Genomic DNA, 18,303 nt, shown 5'->3' with positions numbered 1-18,303 from the left:
TCCTGCCGCGTAGTAGGAAGATATTCTTCACCGATGTCTGCAACACACAAGTCAAATCGCATTTATTTGTGACGCCTTTAATCACAGAAACTCACAAAAGGGACGCGCAGAACACCATTGCAACATCAACCTGATCTGAAAGCTACATGATGCAAGATATCACGTCGTGGGGTCTCGATGATTCTAAGAAAGGTGAGAAATCCGCCCGAAACTACACGACAGGAGATGGTCAATGACCTGAAAAGAGCTGCGACCACCGTTTCCAAGATTACTGTAGGTAATACACTAAGACATCATGATTTGAAATCACGCATGGCTAGAAAGGTCCCCTTGCTTAAACCAGCACATGTCAAGGCCCGTCTTCAGTTTGCATATGACCATTTGGATGATACAGAGGAGTTGTGGGAGAAGGTTTTGTGGTCAGATGAGACCAAAATATAACTTTTTGGTCAGAATTCCACAAATCGTGTTTGGAGAAAGAAGAATGAAGAGAGCAATCCTCAGAACACCATCCCTACTAAGATGCATGGGGGTGGTAGCATCATGCCTTAGGTGTGTTTTTCTGCACATGGGACTGGACGTGTACATTGCATAAAAGAGAGGATGACTGGGGCCATGTATTGTGAGATTTTGGGTATCAACCTCCTCTCCTGAGTCAGAGCATTGAAGATGGGTCGTGGCTGGGTCTTCAAACACGACAACGAAACACTCAGCCAGGAAAACCAAGGAGTGGCTCCGTAAGAAGCATATCAAGGTTCTAGCATGGCCCAAACAGTCTCCAGACCTGAACACAATCAAAAATCTTTTGAGGGAGCTCAATCTCAGAGTTTCTCAGCGACAGCCCAGAAACGTGACTGATCTAGAGAAGATCTGTGAGGAGGAGTGGGCCAAGAAATCTCCTGCAGTGTGTGCAAAGCTGGTGAAAGACTACAGGAAACAATTGACCTCTGTAATAGCAGACACAGGCTACTGCACCAAATATCAGCATTCATTTTCTCAGTTGTTCAAATACTTTTTGCTGCTATATCACACAAATAAATTGTTCAAAAATCATGGATTTTTCTTCTTAGTTTATCTCTCTCACATTGGACATGCACCTACGATGAAAATTTCAGACCCCTCCATGATTTCTAAGTGGGAGATGAAGCAAAATAGCAGGGTGTTCAAATACTTATATTCGTCACTGTATATATTTTGAAAGAATGAGCGAGACAGAAGCCCGGACCGTATTCGAAAGAAAAGTACGGTGGACGTCGACGGCCAAATAGGAGATGTTGAGGACGTTGCAGAAAGTAAAACCACCAACCTGCTCTGTTCAACACAACTCGGAGTATCTTGTAAACAGCTCCTGGCAACTCTGGTTCCTGCCACGCAGTAGGAAGATATTCTTCACCGATGTCTGCAACACACAAGTCAAATCACATTTATTTGTGATGCCTTTATTCAGAGAAACTCACGAAGGGACGCACAGAACACAGCAGGGTTCCTACAGCTTAATGCAATTTAAATTCAAGACTTTTTTAATGCCTTTGGATGTCAAATTTAAGACAAAGTTGACAAAAAAAACACACACAATTGAAACAAACAAAAACCACGATATGAATAAGAGGCAATTTTAAACAAATGTTTGTTTGATTTCATTTTTTTAATATGACATTTGGTCCAGTTGAAAACGTTTGATCTGAAAAACAGCACTTACCAGAGTTTAAGACATTTAAGCAGGTTGCAATGGGTGTTGCAAGGGCCTCAGTGCATAATACACAGTCAACCTCAACATTAAATATAGAGTAAGTTATGGAGAGCTCATGCTTCCTGTCTCAAAATTTCAGAAGATGCAGCAGTTTCTACAGTAGCATGCATCTGCTCCAGGTGCCAATCTGAATACTAAGAATGCCCGAACCTTGCAAACTTCTAAGCTCGTCCTTCTCCCTCAAGGACGAGGAAACCAAAGAATGAGGTTACTTTGAAGCTAATAAATATCAGTGTGTCTGAGGTCGAGATTCGAACATTTCCTGTCACGAGGTGTCGGACAGTTCCAAACGCAGGGAACAAGGGATGTGGTGTAACCTGACTTGAGAGATGTTTATGTAAACAGCTACAATAAAAGACTCTACCGGCAAGAAGGGGGTGTGGGACTTGGGTAGTAGAGGTCTTGATCTTGATCTTGATCTTGATCTTGATCTTGAGAGGGATCTTGAGAGGGAAACTTGAGAGGAGATGTTTGGGTGGCTAGAATCTTGAAAATAAGTTACCTGGTCATACCTTTATAAAAACGCTAGAACTTGCAGGGACAAGGAGGGAAAACTTGGGGAAGTTCTTGGGGAGGAGAGAATCTTGAAAAAGGAAACTTTGGAATACCATTACGAGGACGTTTGAGATTCGTGGCAAGTCTTGAAGTGGAGAAACTAGAACAGTGGGCTTAATGTTCGGTGTCTGGTTGGGAAGAGCCAAGTGGAATGGATTTTTTGGGTGAATACGAGTGGCTTTCATATATAAAGATAGAAAAACGAAACGCTGTCACTCAGAGTCTTCAAACGTCTTGTGTGAGGTCAAAATGGAAAGGAGAGTATCTTTTATCAAGGCGTCCCAAAAAATGTTTTCCGATTGGTCAAACTTTGAGTGTACAATGGTCACCGTGCTGCTGGTGTCCCCATGATCCAAGTGTACACGGTCTCTCCTATATGTTTTAAAGAATCAGTGCGAAGAGCCTGGGACTTCTCCGGACCAAACTACAGGGTTAATGCCGCTTTTTCTTGGCCAAATTCAAGCACTTTTTAAAGACTTTTAAAGCCAAATTTCAAATTTCTCCAGCACCTGAAGGGGGAAATTACGCGCCGATCAAAAGAACAGAACCTTACTGTCAGACCCCTTATTTCGCAAACCTAGTCGTTGGAAATTCTAACTTGCAGCCAAAACCCTAGCAAATAACCCTTCACCCCTAACTTCAGACCTAACCCCGTTTCAAACTGTAACCTTAGCCTTACACCTTACGCTAGCTGTAACCCCAGCAGTAAACCTGGTTTTATTTTTTGGAAACCTACATTCAGTTGAGAACCCTAATATGGGGCTCAAACCCTAGTTTATAACCCTCAACTCATACCAAGAGCCAAGAAGAGATCCGCATCTAACGTTGCTGAATTGTTTCCCCTTTTAAGTCATTTTGTGCATACTGTTGGATAATAATTAGCCATGTATGCATTAAAGCAGGGGTCGGGAACCTATGGCTCGCGAGCCATATATGGCTCTTTCTATGAGTATCTGTGGCTCAGAGACCAATTTGATTGCATGCAAAATTTCTCCATCTTGTTCAAAACCGGGATTGTCTATCCTATTCAGGTACACGTAAAGCCAAACCAAAACTAAATGCAATGGAAACACTTCGCAGTATATATAGGGCACGTTTTTCACTACAATTTACAGTCAAGGTGTCACACAAAAAAAGGGGGGAAAAAAAACTCGTTTTGGCTGTACAACGCTAAAGAATCCTTTCTTTAAAAGTTCACTATATAATCTGTGTTCAGTGTTCAGATACTTTATGATGAATCCACAGAACTGTAAATACGCCAAAACACCGGAAGAGAACTTAGTCATTTGATTGGGTGAGTGGGAGGGATGGGTGGAGCTATGCAAAAAGTACAAGCATTCCCTCCCATCTCTCGCCAAAGGTAAGCACATAAGGCTCCCTATTCTCAGAATGTTGTGACGTTTTTACAAAATAAATGCTTGCATCTGGTTTTGAAACCAATATGTATGAAAAAAAGGGTCAAAAGGAGTTTAACCGATCTTGAGTCATTGCAAGAAAGAGACAAGTTTAAAGTGGTCTGTTTGTTGAATTTGGGACAGGGGCTCTGGCATTATTCTCTTTTCATAATTTTGATCAAATCATCAAAAATAAATGTGCTGAAGACTAAGCTTTTGTCTGGGGCGCGGGTTTAGCAATTTAGTAAATTTGTCTCATAATATATGGTGTGGCTCTTTCCCAAAATAAAATTAATATTTTTTGCTTTTATGGCTCTTTGAGTCAAAAAGGTTCCCGACCCCTGCATTAAAGCAACAAAAGCAATCTAAAGAACCGCTTCTGAGACGAAAGGAGCTGTCTAATTTCGGCCAGTCAAGCTGAAAGAGTCGCTTCTCTAAAAAAAGACAGACTTCCTGTCAGCACTACAAAGCAATAAGCTGGGAGGGGCTGCTCCCTCCGTGGGGACTGACGCACACCCTGTGTGCTGAGGGGGCAGGAGAGTCCAAGCTAGTGTCCGATGACATACAGTGGAACCTCGGTTTTCAAACGCCTCTCAGTTCGAACAAATCGGTTCTCGACCAAAAATTTCGAGAAATTCTTGCTTCGCTTTTCGATCAAAAAAATCGAAACTTGAACGCCGGTACGCTAGGGGTGATGATGAGCGGCGTACGGGTGTAGATTTCCCCCACCCCTCGTGAAGAACTGTTGTCACGTGAGCGCGCACTCCTTTTTGCTTTCGTTATTAATATCGGTGAACAGAGTGTTTTAACCCCTAATTATGCCTCGGAAGAAGGTCCGTGCAAGCGGCAAAGTTGCTACAGGTGAAAAAAGAAGAGTAGTGCGTACAACTATTGCATTTGAGAAAGAAATAATAGCAAAATATGAAGAAGATGTGTGAGTTTCCCTTCTTTCGAGGGAATAGAGCATGGCTTCTGCAGACCACCACAAAGGTAAGAAATCCTTTTCATAAATCTATTCTTTATCCTTTATCCGCTCACCACTTGTTGTGGAGATCCGGGTGCTAAATGACGTGTAAACGACCTGATTTTTTTATTTTTACACGTTCATGTTAGCGTAATCTTTCGTACGGAAGATTACGCTAACATGAACGTACGATTAGCCTGGGTTAGCTTCATGTTTACGTTCTCGGTAAACATTTAGGGTGTTGGAGACGGATTAAAACGATTTTACATTACTTTTAATGGGAAAAACGATTTTCCGTGATCGACCAAATCGGTTTTCGAACAGGGTTCTGGAACGGATTATGGTCGAGAACCGAGGTTCCACTGTACACAATTATATACGAGATGACGTATGCGCTGCCCAGACTGCCCTCATTACTACATCCACTTTTCTTTGGATGGGCAGAGCGTGTCCGTGGGTGAGGGACCGGCCACCCTCCACTGGTAGCGCCCCTGATGTCAAGGATGTAGCAAAAGCGAAAATGACGGACCTGCCCCGAGCTGCTTGGAAACAGCGTCCGGTCGTCGACGTTCTCGCTCGATCTCATCTTTGGCTCCCCGAAGCTTCTCTTTAATAGGTGCTTCCTCACTGGAGCACATTTTGTCCGCCTTTGAAGCTCAACGCTTGATTTGGACCGAGTGAAATGGAAAAAACGCCACGAGGTGTCGCTCCAACGCGGGAGTAAAAAGGACAAACCTTCGAAAAGGACCGCAAAGTGATACTTCTGTCGAGCTTACGTAGTTTTAAGTTGACTACAGGATTTTTGGTAGTTTTCTCGACATTTTCTTGTTCGGCGGTGGTGTGGCAGCCATGACAGCTTCTCCTTCCAAACCCAGCCGCAATGGATTGTGGGATACAGATACAAACAGAGGACTGGATAGGTCAGCGTGCTGTAGAAGCCCGCTAACAAGCGTGCCTACGTGGCGGCCATTTTGGTCGGGGCAACTTCGCGCAATGGATGTACATTGAAAAGAAATCACAACCTGCTCATTGTGAAACTGATTTTAATGCGGGTAACATTTTGTTATCAACGTCAACACTTGTTCTTTTTACAGTAAAATACTTTTGTTGAAATTTCTGCTGAAATATGTTTTTATAGTTTGTGTTTAAGTGTTCCGCAATGACAAGTCCAACAGCGCCACCTGCTGGTATGGGGTAAGGTTTAGTTTAGCCTTCGGTTTTATGACCGGAATGCGGATATTGTTAGCAGTCTCCAGCGTGCTGCTAACGGTAAGCCACAATCTTTTGGTGCTCTGCAAAAAATGAACCGACAACATTAAAACCACAACTGACAAATCTCGCAACATACACAATACTGTAATTGATATAGTCAAGCTGTTTGGATTTATTTTCGTTTTGTTTCTGTCTCCATTATATTAGTTTTGCGGTACGTTGTACTAAAATGCTAATTCCCCTTATAGATGTTGAAAGCCAGCGGAGGTGCTAACCACATGGTGTATGTTGTGGCTCATTGCAGGGAAATTTTTTCCGTTTTTACACTCGTTATTTTGATTATTTGTATTTTCCCAAAGATATAAAAAGGATGATGTTGGTTAAAATTCAGAATAAAAAATATGTTGAATTCATTGCAAACGTTAAAACCACTATACGATCACTTGTTAAAAGTATCTTGTTAAAATGTATGTAAAAATTATTGTAATGGCTGATTTTGTGAACTGTATTGTATTTCAACTCAATAGAAAACTGATATGTTTAGAGCAGTCTCCAGCACGCTGCTAACGATGTTGAAATCCAGGGGAGGTGCTGACTGTTAAGGATATGACAGAGTGTGCAGTTTCCTCATGCGTGAGAAGATAAGCAGGACATTGTGGTTCAGCCTTCAAGAATATTTATTCTTAACAGCAAGCAAACAAGAACACGGCTTCATCCAACATGGCAATCAACAATCAGCAAAACAAAAATATGGTGCGTGCGTAACGTCACATAATGTGAAACAACTTAACGCAATATCACGAGTAAGAGCGCCATGAAATTGACAAATCTTAACACTAACCGCATGGTGTGTGTATGTTGTGTCGCTCATTGCAGCAACTGTAATAAAAGCCTCATCATCCAGTCCAGCCTGAATTTGGATCCTTGGTGGGACAGGTACACCGTGGTTATATATATATATATATATATATATATATATATATATATATATATATATTCTAACTATAAAAATGTACCAAACATTTACCAAAATGTTCGAATTAGTCATCTGACTCTATTAACAAAACACGACCTACATTTACCGAACAATCATGCGTGCTCTTTTGTAGAGAGAATAAAATAAAATAATCAAACAGTCTGCAATTCCGCACGGGGGCGGGTTTATTCACAACAGCAGATGTAAGTGTGCCCTCCGGAGATAACTCTCCCACTTGATTTTTCCAGGATCATTTATAAATCTCAACAAACATATCAAAAGACATCCCAACCTTCTCCAATTTGCTATATGTGTCTGCAACTAGCTTTACCTTTCTTCTCATTGGCCATCTTCTCCCCTCACAATGGCGCGCCGGCTCCTTCCAAGGGCGTGCCAGAGAATCCCCACGTGGGCATTGATCATTAAGGATAAAACTTTAAACACAATATATTTTCAGCTTTAAATGATCGTTTACGTAGTTTATTGATATAGATAATGATTGATCATTCCAGAAGAAAAATAACACCGACCCACAAATAATGCACGCAGTTTGATTTTTTTAAACTATGATTCATTCAAATGACAAAGAAAATTGAATCAAACGAAAGAATAAAGCACTCGGTCTTAGCAAGGGGAAAGGTGGAAGAAATGATGCAACAGGTTAACAGTACTGGTCAATGAACCCGGTTTCGAAATAAGACTCATTTAAATGATCAGGGATTGCTTTCATAGCGTTCCAAAATGGGATATTTGCCCAAAACACCCAAGAGGTTGTTGCACTCATCCTTTTTGTGTACTTTGAGGAACAAAAAGTCCCTCAGGGGAGGGGTGTGTGAGAAGCAGCACATGGCCAACCATGGAGATGAAGAAATAAAGGTTCCTATCTCTTTTGGCGGTGGACTTCACAGGGATTGTTCTCATCCGGACGACAGGGACGGAGAGAACCACAGGCTCTCCAGCTTTGTGGCTCTGGTGAGAACAGGCCCCAACCATGAGGACCAAGGTCGGCGATCTTATTGTTATAATTATTATAATTGTTGATAACAGGCACCTTTTAATGCAGACACACGATGAAATAGATCATCTATCAAGAAACATGACACATATGCAAATCATTAATCTTTTGAATTAATATGAAGACTTCAAATCTTTATTGTACAGCAGGAGAGTCTTCTCACTTCCTAGGAATGAATGTGGGTTTTTTGATGTGTTGGCATGGTCAGTGGTTGGAAAAAGGTGAGGGGAAATGGTTTTGTGGCGGTTATGTTTCTAGAGACAGCCTTTGGGATACTTTGTCAAATAAGTGTTTTCAAGCCCCCACTTACAGTGAATGTTTGACCACAAACCGAGCAGGCAAAAGTGTTCTCGCCAGTGTGAGTTCTTGTGTGTAATTTCTAGCGCCGATATGGAAGATTTTTTCACCACATAGTCAACAGGTTCAAGGCTTCTCGTCAGTGTGGGTTCGAATGTGTGCCTTTAAGCTTTCAGTTCTAGTGAATCTTTGATAGCAAAATGAGCAAGAAAAAGGCTTCTCGCCAGTGTGGGTTTTTAGGTGTAATTTCAATAGTGAATTTCGGGTGAATTTTTTATCACAAACTGAGCAAGAAAAAGGCTTCTCGCCAGTGTGGGTTAATTGGTGTAATTTCACGTGTCCATGTTGGGTGAATTTTTGACCGCAAACTGAGCAAGAAAAAGGCTTCTCGCCGGTGTGGGTTAGTTGGTGTGATTTTAAGTTGCAATTATTTGTGAATCGTTTTCCACAAACTGAACAGGCGAAAGGCCTCTCGCCACTGTGGGTTCTGGAGTGCCTTTTTAAGCTCCCACTCCCTGTGAATGTTTTACCACAAACTGAGCAAGAAAAAGGCTTCTCGCCAGTGTGGATTACTTGATGTAATTTCAATACTTGATTTTGGATGAATTTTTTCCCGCAAATTGAGCAGGCGAAAGGCTTCTCGCCAGTGTGAGTTCTAGTGTGTTTTTTTAAACTCCCACTGTCAAAGAATCTTCTATCACAAACTGAGCAAGAAAAAGGCCTCTCGCCAGTGTGGGTTAGTTGGTGTGATTTCAAGCTTCCATTTTGGGTGAATTTTTGACCACAAACTGAGCAGGCAAAAGGCTTCTCGCCAGTGTGGGTTAGTTGGTGTGATTTCAAGTGTCCATTTTTGGTGAATTTTTTATCGCAGACTGAGCAGGCGAAAGGCTTCTCGCCAGTATGGATCCTGGTGTGCATTTTTAAGCTCCCATTTGTAGTGAATCCTTGACCGCAAACTGAGCAAGAAAAAGGCCTCTCGCCAGTGTGGGTTAGTTGGTGCGCTTTTAAGTTGCAATTATTCGTGAATCGTTTTCCACAAACTGAGCAGGCGAAAGGCTTCTCGCCAGTATGGGTTCTGGTGTGCATTTTTAAGCTCCCATTTGTAGTGAATCCTTGACCGCAAACTGAGCAAGAAAAAGGCTTCTCGCCAGTGTGGGTTACGTGATGTAATTTTAATAGTCGATTTTGGGTGAATTTCTTCCCGCAAACTGAGCAAGAAAAAGGCTTCTCGCCAGTGTGGGTTACGTGATGTAATTTTAATAGTCGATTTTGGGTGAATTTCTTCCCGCAAACTGAGCAAGAAAAAGGCTTCTCGCCAGTGTGGGCTCTGGTGTGCATCTTTAAGTTCCTACTCTGTGTGAAAGTTTTACCACATACTAAGCAAGAAAAAGGCTTCTCACATGTGTGGGTTAGTGTGTGTGTTTTTAAGTCCTTATTCTGAGAAAATCGTTTTCCACAAATTGAGCAGGCAAAAGGCTTCTCTCCAGCGTGGAATTTCATATGCAATTTCATAGAAGACTTGCGTCGAAACGTTTTCCCACACTGAGAAAATGTGTTACCACCTTCCGACTGCGAGTCACTTTCAGCGTTTGCAGAGTGAGACGTGTCGTCGTCATCCGTTTCCACGTGTTGACGGGAGCTGATGCTTCGAGGCTCCCGCCAACCGTTATCTTCAGGTTGACCTTGATCTTCAAACTCTAGTTCCTGCCGTGCAGTAGGAAGATATTCTTGGCTGACGTCTGCAAGACACAAGTCACATTTATTTATATTGCCTTTCACTCGTTCAGTGCTGTAATGTACGGTTTCAAAAGCATTGTCCCCGAGTGCCAAAACGTAAACAAATTCTGCAGGCTTAGGCACTGCTAATCAGTAAGTATTAGTCCTCTGGGAATTAAATCAGTATGATAAATAACCACTAGATGCCAAGAGTGGCTTTGATCAGTGCTGCGTCCCATTCTTGTAATGAAATGATCTGCATTTATATAGCGCTTTTCAAGTCAAGACTTCCCAAAGCGCTTTACAGTGTGCTTCACATTTCCCAACAGCAACCGTGCAGCTGTAAGGCGCTACCCTGCATATTGGGGGTATTAGGGGTTCAGTGTCTTACCCAAGGACACTTCGACATGTAACACGGAGGAGCCGGGATTCGAACTGGGATCTATTGATCCCAAGACGAGCGCTCTACCTCCTGAGCCACTGCTCACTTTCCCTCGCTATTCGCCCTAGTCACTTGGTTTTGCGCGTCCAAGTGTAATGTGTCCCAATACTCTCAAGACCGAGGGAGAAGTCCCCTTCAACCCACAAAATAACCCCTTCAGATGGAGGGAGGTCAGGAGCTGACTTGGAACAAAGTGACTTCCCAGAAGACTTTGCGAATTCTAAATATCAACGTTTGAAAGGGTAATGGGATTGTGGACGCGTTCTTAAGGATGGGCTGGGCACCCGTATGATGCGGCAGGGGTAAACCATTGAAAGCTGTCGGGCCCTGCCGTTGAACAGAAGAGTGTGTTGTGTCACCCTGACCCGAGTGACATGGCCGCTTTCTGGTGTCCCGTTTCATCTGGAGGGACGAACGCATGAGCAACTTGGGTGCCGAGGTGCCCAACTTGTTTGGGTATTTGGGCAATTGGGTTGGCCATGGTCCCAAAAATTTTGTGTGCGTTTCTTTTTTTTCCTTTTTATTTTCTTTTTATTTCATGTTTGTCTCGCTGTCGGTCACCCTTCTTGAGGGATATGACCAAGGTAGGTAGATAGATAGATAGAAATATCAACGAACAAGGCTGGAAAGGAACCGCGCAAAAGTCTATTTTCACAACTACGAATGTATTTGCGACAAATTATATTAAGAATTCTTAGTTAGACATAAATGCAATGGATACCTTATTTTTGCATTGAAACATGAACATTGCAAAATCGCTACTTTACACAGTGCACAAATCTACCGAAAGAGCCACAAAACTCTTCGCACTCCAAACCGTAGAGTATAATAATTGTGGAGAAAATCACGGTTTAGCCTTTCCCTGTTTTTATCTTCAACGAGTCGTGCCTTTACATCTACATGGCCAGTCGCTGAAGCAGAATAGTCACAGTGATACAGTCAATGAAATGAAATGAAATGATTTTGCATTTATATAGCGCTTTTCAAGTCAATGACTTCCCAAAGCGCTTTACAATGTGCTCCACATTTCCCAATAGCGGCCTTGCAGCCATGTAAGGCGCTAACCTGCTTATTGGGGGTATTAGGGGTTCAGTGTCTTACCCAAGGACACTTCGACATGTAACAGGGACGAGCCGGGATTCGAACTGGGATCCCTTGATCCCAAGACGAGCGCTCTACCTCAAAAGTTTGGGCACCCCTGACTATTTTCAAGATTTTCCTTTATAAATCATTGGTTGTTCGGATCAGCAATTTCAGTTAAATATAACAAATAGCAGACAAACACAGTGACATCTGAGAAGTGAAATGAAGTTCAAAGGATTTACAGAAAATGTGCAATAATTGCTTGAACAAAAGTAGGCAGGTACATAAATGTGGGCACCCCAACAGAAGAATTCAGATTCAGATTTACTTTATTGTCATTCGTGTACACATGTATACAGAACGAAATGTCGATACATCTGACCCGCACGGTTTCCTTGAGCGTCAGCCGGGATAGATAAGATTAACCATGTCTTCGTCAGAATTTTAGCGCAGCAGTTCGTCATCTCGCGGTTCGATGCCACTTCCAGTTGTTAAATGGTCCAGTTTATTGTCCAGGGAGCGAATGTTGGAGGGGTTAGCCTTTAGCCTAGCTGTTAGCCCGGCCCGCTTCCTCGTCACGCCGCTGTCTTGCCACTCTGCTTCGCTGCTTTGTAGGCCGCTGGGTCTTGTTGACATAGCAGTCCGTGGCTAATAAACACTCCCGAGTGGTCGTAGCACCGAGCGCTTGATGTCCTCGTTTGGCGGTCACGCCGCTGTCTTGCCACTCTGCTTCGCTGCTTTGTAGGCCGCTGGGTCTTGTTGACATAGCAGTCCGTAGCTAATAAACATCGAGCGCTTGATGTCTGGATGATCGCATATCCAGCAAAAAATAACTACGATCGTATCTTATTCTGCAGTTCGAGCCGACTTTGTGCGCCATCAAAACTGAGTCGAAGACTGGATCTTATGGCCGACGCGCAAAAAAAACGTTGCAAGTCGATGCAGCCGCAGCCGAACAGGGCGCCGCCATCTTGACTTGTTACATCAATATTTAGTAGATCCTCCTTTAACAACGTTTTCTACAGCTTCCAATGAGGACTGAATTCTTGTTGGAAGGTGTTTTGACCATTCTTCTTAACAAAACATCTCCATTTCAGGTCAGGTTTGATGGTTTCCGAGCATGGAAAGTCCGCTTTAAATCACACCAAAGATTTTGAATAATATTGAGGTCTGGGGACTGAGATGGCCATTCCAGACATTGTATTTGTTCCTCTGTATGAATTCCATAGAATAATTTGAGCATTGTTTGGGGTTGTTGTCTAGTTGAAGTGTCCAGGCCTGGCGCAACTTCAGCTTTGTCACTGATTCTAGAACTTTGTTGGCAAGAATCTGCTGATACTGACTGGAATCTATTCGACCTCCAACTTTAACAAGATTGTCAGTACCTGCACTGGCCACACAGCCCCACAGCATGATGAAACCACCACCAAATTTGACTGTGGGTAGCAAGTGTTTGTCTTGGAATGCTGTGTTCTTCTTCCTCCATGCATACCGCTCCTTGTTATGTCCAGATAACTCAATTTTAGTTTCATCAGTCCACAGCACCATATTCCAAAATATAGCTGGCTTGTCCAAATGTGCTTTAGTATACCTCAAGCGACTCTGTTTGTGGCATGTTCGCAGAAAAGGCTCTTGCCGCATTACTCTCCCATACACCATCTCTTTGTGCAAAGTGCGCTAAATAGTTGAACGATGCCCCGGAACCCATCACTTTTCACAGGTAAAATGAACACTGTTAACTCAAGACTCTGTCCCTTTTATGAAAACAAATGCAACAGTGCAGGTTTTCAGCCTGTTAAGTTCAAACCTTTTGTGGAACGATGCACAAGTGAGGTAACGGGACTTAAGGTCTTTGACTCAACATTTCAGGAATAAAGTGCAAAAATGAGATGCACAGATGAGAAAAATTGGCTTAGAGTGGATACAGCAACAGACCAGCTTAATATATCTTTTGAAGAATTTGGGACTTGTCACTAGGGCTGCATGATTTTAGAAAAAAAAAAAACGTAATTGCAATTTCGATGCGATTTTCGATTTGAAAAGAAAAGTGCATTGTCTGTGCTAGGTGCATTTTTCAGGGAAAACAAACATTGTGACGTGCAAATATGACTCGAGATGACGTACTTGGAGACCAACTTGGGAGACTGCGCCCCTCGGGTGTGAAAATACACGTCAAAATACTGAAGCTGTGCCTGGTTTTGAAACCAAATGTTGCGCCGCCATGATGACCACATAACAGAATGCAAATGTTGTCTGCTTCACTTTGTGCGTCGCTACGCGTCGACGTCAATTTCTCGACAATTCGGTCAAGGGGAAAGAAAATAGACGGTGATCGCTGAAGTGAAAAAGATTTGCGACTATGAACAATATTCACCGTTAGGCAAATATGTCGTATTCGTAACAGCTCTAGCGCACGTGACTGATTTAGAAATAAGGTACGTAATTTGAAAGAATGAGCGAGACAGAAGCCCGGACCTTTTTTGAAAGGAAAGTATGGTGGACGTCGACGGACAAATTCGAGATGTGAAGTGTTGTGGAGAGCAGATAATAACTAAGTTTAAGGAAAGTTGAACCTGAAATGAACTTGAAGCAAACGGTCTTGGAGCTGACAATATCCTATTGTGTGTAGACATCTGGCGGAGGTCAGTAGCCGGGGGCGGGCAACCATCACGAGTTCTTTTGAGCAATACAATAAGGAGCGTTCCCTTTTTGCCATATCTCCTCTCTGCGTATTTTTTGGGGCGACGCCCCACGACGTTCCCGCCAAAATAAGGACGTTGCAGAAAGTAACACGACCAACCTGCTCTGTTCAACACAACTTGGAGTATCTTGTAAACAGGTCCTGGCAACTCTGGTTCCTGCCGCGTAGTAGGAAGATATTCTTCACCGATGTCTGCAACACACAAGTCAAATCGCATTTATTTGTGACGCCTTTAATCACAGAAACTCACAAAAGGGACGCGCAGAACACCATTGCAACATCAACCTGATCTGAAAGCTACATGAGGGCAAGGAAAAACTCAAGAAAGGTCAGCATGTGGAAAATGAAAAAACCTTGGAAAGGTACCGCACATGGGGTAATCCCCCTTCCAGGATGACCGGGCGGAAATGGATGTTGCAAGGGCCTTGGCGCGTAATTCACAGTCAACTTCAACATTAAATATACAGGAAGTAATGGAAACAGGGTTCAAACATCTTTTTTATGGCCAAATTCGAGCACTTTTCAAGCACATCACACGCCATTTTTTTCTTTTTCTCCAGTACCTCCAAAGGAGAAAAAAAAATCCAGCGGCCATCAGGAGAAGTTTTTTTGTTGTTGTTGTCTTTGATGACTAAAATAAAGTCGCTATCTTGCTTCTAGCACATACTTTGTGCTACTTCCTATCCATGACCTACGATCTTTGTGTGTGAAAGGGCTTCTATAAACTGACATAAATTCTGCCATTGTGCTTCAACAATGCCCACACAGCTTGGCAACATCACACTGGTTTACAAACACAGAAAGGGCTCTGACGGTGTTGCATAATCATAGAGTTCAATACGAAAGGGAAAAAAGGAAGAATGTAATTGTGGATAAAAAAGCAGAAAAATGAGCCAAATTCGGACTCACTTTATGATACGGATTGCTCCGAAGCAGAGAGCATTCAATCTTTCAATCGACTGCTGATCTTTTGCTTTTGTTTTAACTTATTTGAATTCATATTTTTTGTGTGCTTTTCATACGTTTCCAAATCGGTCAAGATAGAATTGCAAATAGTTTTTTTTTTTTGCATTTTATCATTTATTTGTGAATATTTTGAATTGATATGTTCATGTTCTGCATTTTCAGGGATTTTGTGTTCAGCGTGTAAAAAGCTTAAATTGTTTTGTATTGTACAATTTGTTTTTGTGGATCTGTGAATATGTGTCCTTTGGGGATCCCCTGCAAACATAAATGACTGTTGAATAATTTAGTGGATAATGTTATATTATCATTGATAATATATCATTTGGAAAAAAAACTCTGTGGAGCTGTTTGGGAGCCAAGAGAACCTCAGTAAACCGAGCCAGAAGTGCCAGTTTACTAAATAGAGTTGTCCTCTTGAGCCGCCTCTTCATTTATTGCACATGTGTCATACTCACGGCCCGCGGGGCACGTCTGGCCCGTCGTGTAATCATGTCCGGCCCGCAAAACCATTTTACATTCTTGTTATTAATGGCCCGTCAATATGAACAACGCCGTCTCATCCCTGGACATTATATTCTGACGTTTTAGTCACTGTACCTATTCCTTCATATATGACATTGAGGGTATACCTTTTTCGCTGCGCTGAAAACACAATACTGCACAGAACTACACATCCCACAATACAACGCTTCGGCTGCCTTGCGGCGCATCTCCCGCGTCTATTCAGTCTTGCGATTACAAGCAGGGTTGGGTAGGGTTACTTTAACTTGATTACTTTCAATTACTTTTGGATTACTCCAATACCAAATATGCTAATAAAAGACAAAAGAAACTAAATATGAATAAAATGATGACTCACAACACGTGGTAAGCTTTCTCTCCTGGCTTTGATCTCTTTGATCTCCGGCAAAACTAACATAAAATGCGAGAGAAAGAAAATGAAAATAAATCCAAACAGCTTGCCAACATCCATTTTGCAGTTCCATGTATTCCGTTACTCCCCAAGCCTGCACAAAATTTAGTCATTTTATTCATATTTAGTTTCTTTTGTCTTTTATTAGCATATTTGGTATTGGAGTAATCCAAAAGTAATTGAAAATAATCAAGTTCAAGTAACCCTACCCAACCCTGGTAACAAGATAGCCGGTAGCCGAACATACCCCTCACAATGGCGAAGAGAAAAGTTGATTCTGAAAACAGAGCCTTTAATAACCGATGGGAGGCTGAGTATATGTTTAATCACATTGCCGGAAGACCCGTGTGTCTCATTTGTGGCGCTAAGGTTGTTGTAATTAAAGATTTTAATCTAAGACAGAACTTTGAGACAAAACATAAGGATAACCTGAAAGACCTGGATGCAGAGCAGAAGTAACAGAAAGCAGAAGAGTTAAAGAAGAATCTGACACTCCAGCAGACGTTTTTTACCCGTGCAAAATGAAAGTGAAGATCGCCAAATCAGCCCGACCATTTACGGAGGGAGGATTTCTGAAGGGCTGCATGATCAAGGTGTTCGACGTCTTATGTTCAGACAAACAACAGATGCTGGCAAATATAAGCCGGAGTAGAAGTACGGTTACTGATCGAATTTGTGAGATGGCAACTGATTTGAGAGCACAGTTGAAAATTGGGTTAGTGTGTGTGTTTTTAATTCCCTATTCTGAGAAAATCGTTTTCCACAAATTGAGCGGGCGAAAGGCTTCTCCCCAGTGTGGATTAGTGTGTGTTGTTTTGAGTGTCCATTTCGGGTAAATCTTTTATTGCAAACTGAGCAGGCAAAGGGCTTCTCACCAGCGTGGAATTTCATATGCAACTTCATGTAAGACTTGCGTCGAAACGTTTCCCCACCCTGAGAACATGTGTTACCACCTTCCGACTGCGAGTCGCTTTCAGCGTTTGCAGAGTGGGACGTGTCGTCGTCATCCGTTTTCACGTGTTGACGGGAGCTGATGCTTCGAGGTTCCCGCCAACCGTTATCTTCAGGTTGACTTTGATCTTCGACAGTTGAACGGACCCCGGTCACTAGCAAGACTGGAAAGTTGTCCTCTTCTTTAACATCAACAGGCTCCTGATCCTCTGTCTCTTGCTTAACGTGATAAGGCTTCAGATCCTCCTCAATTTTAACGGCAGGCAACTCTGGTTCCTGCCGCGCAGTAGGAAGATATTTTTGGCTGACGTCTGCAAGACACAAGTCACATTTATTTGTATTGCCCTTAACTCGTACAGTGCCATAACGTATTAGTACGTTTTCAGAAGCATTGTCCCAACCTGCTCTGTTCAACACAACTCGGAGAATCTTGTAAACTGCTCGTGGCAACTCTGGTTCCTGCCACGCAGTAGGAAGATATTCTTCACCGATGTCTGCAACACACAAGTCAAATCGCATTTATTTGTGACGCCTTTATTCACAGAAACTCACAGAGGGACGCACAGAACATCACAGGGTTCCTACAGCTTAAGGCAAGTAAAATTCAAGACTTTTTGAATGCCTTTGGATGTCAAATCTAAGAAAGTTGACAAAAAACACTACATGAATGAGAGGCAATTTTAAACAAATGTTTGTTTGATTTTATTTATTTTAATTACATTTTGGTCCAGTTGAAAACGTTTGATTCGAAAAACAGCACTCTCCAGAGTTTAAAACATTTAAGCAGGTTGCAATGGGTGTTGCAAGGGCCTCAGTGCATAATACACAGTCCACCTCAACATTAAATATAGAGTAAGTTATGGAGAGCTCAAACTTCCTATCTCAAAATTTCAAAGGATGCAGCAGGTTCTACAGTAGCATGCATCTGTTCCAGGTGACAATCTGAATACTCAGAATGCCCGAACCTTGCAAACTTCTAAGCTCGTCCTTTTCCCTCAAGGACGAGGAAATAAAAATATGACGTTACCTATAAGCTATTAAATATTAGTGTGTCTCCGAACATTTCCTGTCATGATGTGTCGGACAGTCCCAAACGCAAGGCACAAGGGATGTCATATAACCTGACTTGAAAGACGTTTATTCAAACAGCAACAACAAAAGCAGGTAACATGTTTATTTTGCCTTTTTCTATTCAAAATCGCTCGTATTGAAACGGTTAGTATACGGAAATAAGCTTTGTGGTAGAGTGCATAACAGTTCTCCAAAGTGATTTATATACGGTGTGCATTACCGTTGGATTACATTCACAACAAAGACGGAATGGTTTAAGTTGTATTAGATTCCCAACAAATGCACGACGAAGTGGTT

At 42.3% G+C, this 18,303-nt stretch overlaps 1 protein-coding gene across 5 annotated transcripts; it reads right to left on the bottom strand.

Annotated features, from left to right (window-relative positions):
- Positions 1-5,812: 5,812 nt before the first annotated feature.
- On the bottom strand, positions 5,813-17,131 carry LOC148368434 (uncharacterized). 5 transcript variants are annotated; one of them, XM_088330442.1, is made up of 4 exons: positions 14,205-14,427; positions 9,726-9,902; positions 7,183-7,285; positions 5,813-5,955 (listed from the first exon to the last, which is right to left on the bottom strand). In XM_088330442.1, the coding sequence occupies exons 1-3, from the start codon at positions 14,320-14,322 to the stop codon at positions 7,191-7,193; spliced, it is 390 nt and encodes a 129-aa protein (XP_088186568.1). In that variant the 5' UTR covers positions 14,323-14,427; the 3' UTR covers positions 5,813-5,955; positions 7,183-7,190. The 5 variants fall into 5 exon arrangements, 4 of the variants coding, with proteins under 4 accessions (XP_088186568.1, XP_088186566.1, XP_088186567.1 ...); XR_015849932.1 differs by having other exon boundaries at positions 7,183-9,902; XM_088330440.1 differs by lacking the exon at positions 5,813-5,955 and adding an exon at positions 16,938-17,131 and having other exon boundaries at positions 7,014-9,902; positions 14,205-14,297.
- Positions 17,132-18,303: the final 1,172 nt, after the last annotated feature.

The sequence above is a fragment of the Urocampus carinirostris genome, chromosome 3 (assembly GCF_059441175.1).
Source record: "Urocampus carinirostris isolate Australia breed hairy pipefish chromosome 3, RoL_Ucar_1.0, whole genome shotgun sequence".
Classification (NCBI taxonomy): domain Eukaryota; kingdom Metazoa; phylum Chordata; class Actinopteri; order Syngnathiformes; family Syngnathidae; genus Urocampus; species Urocampus carinirostris.
This window is presented reverse-complemented; position numbering and strand designations above follow the sequence as displayed.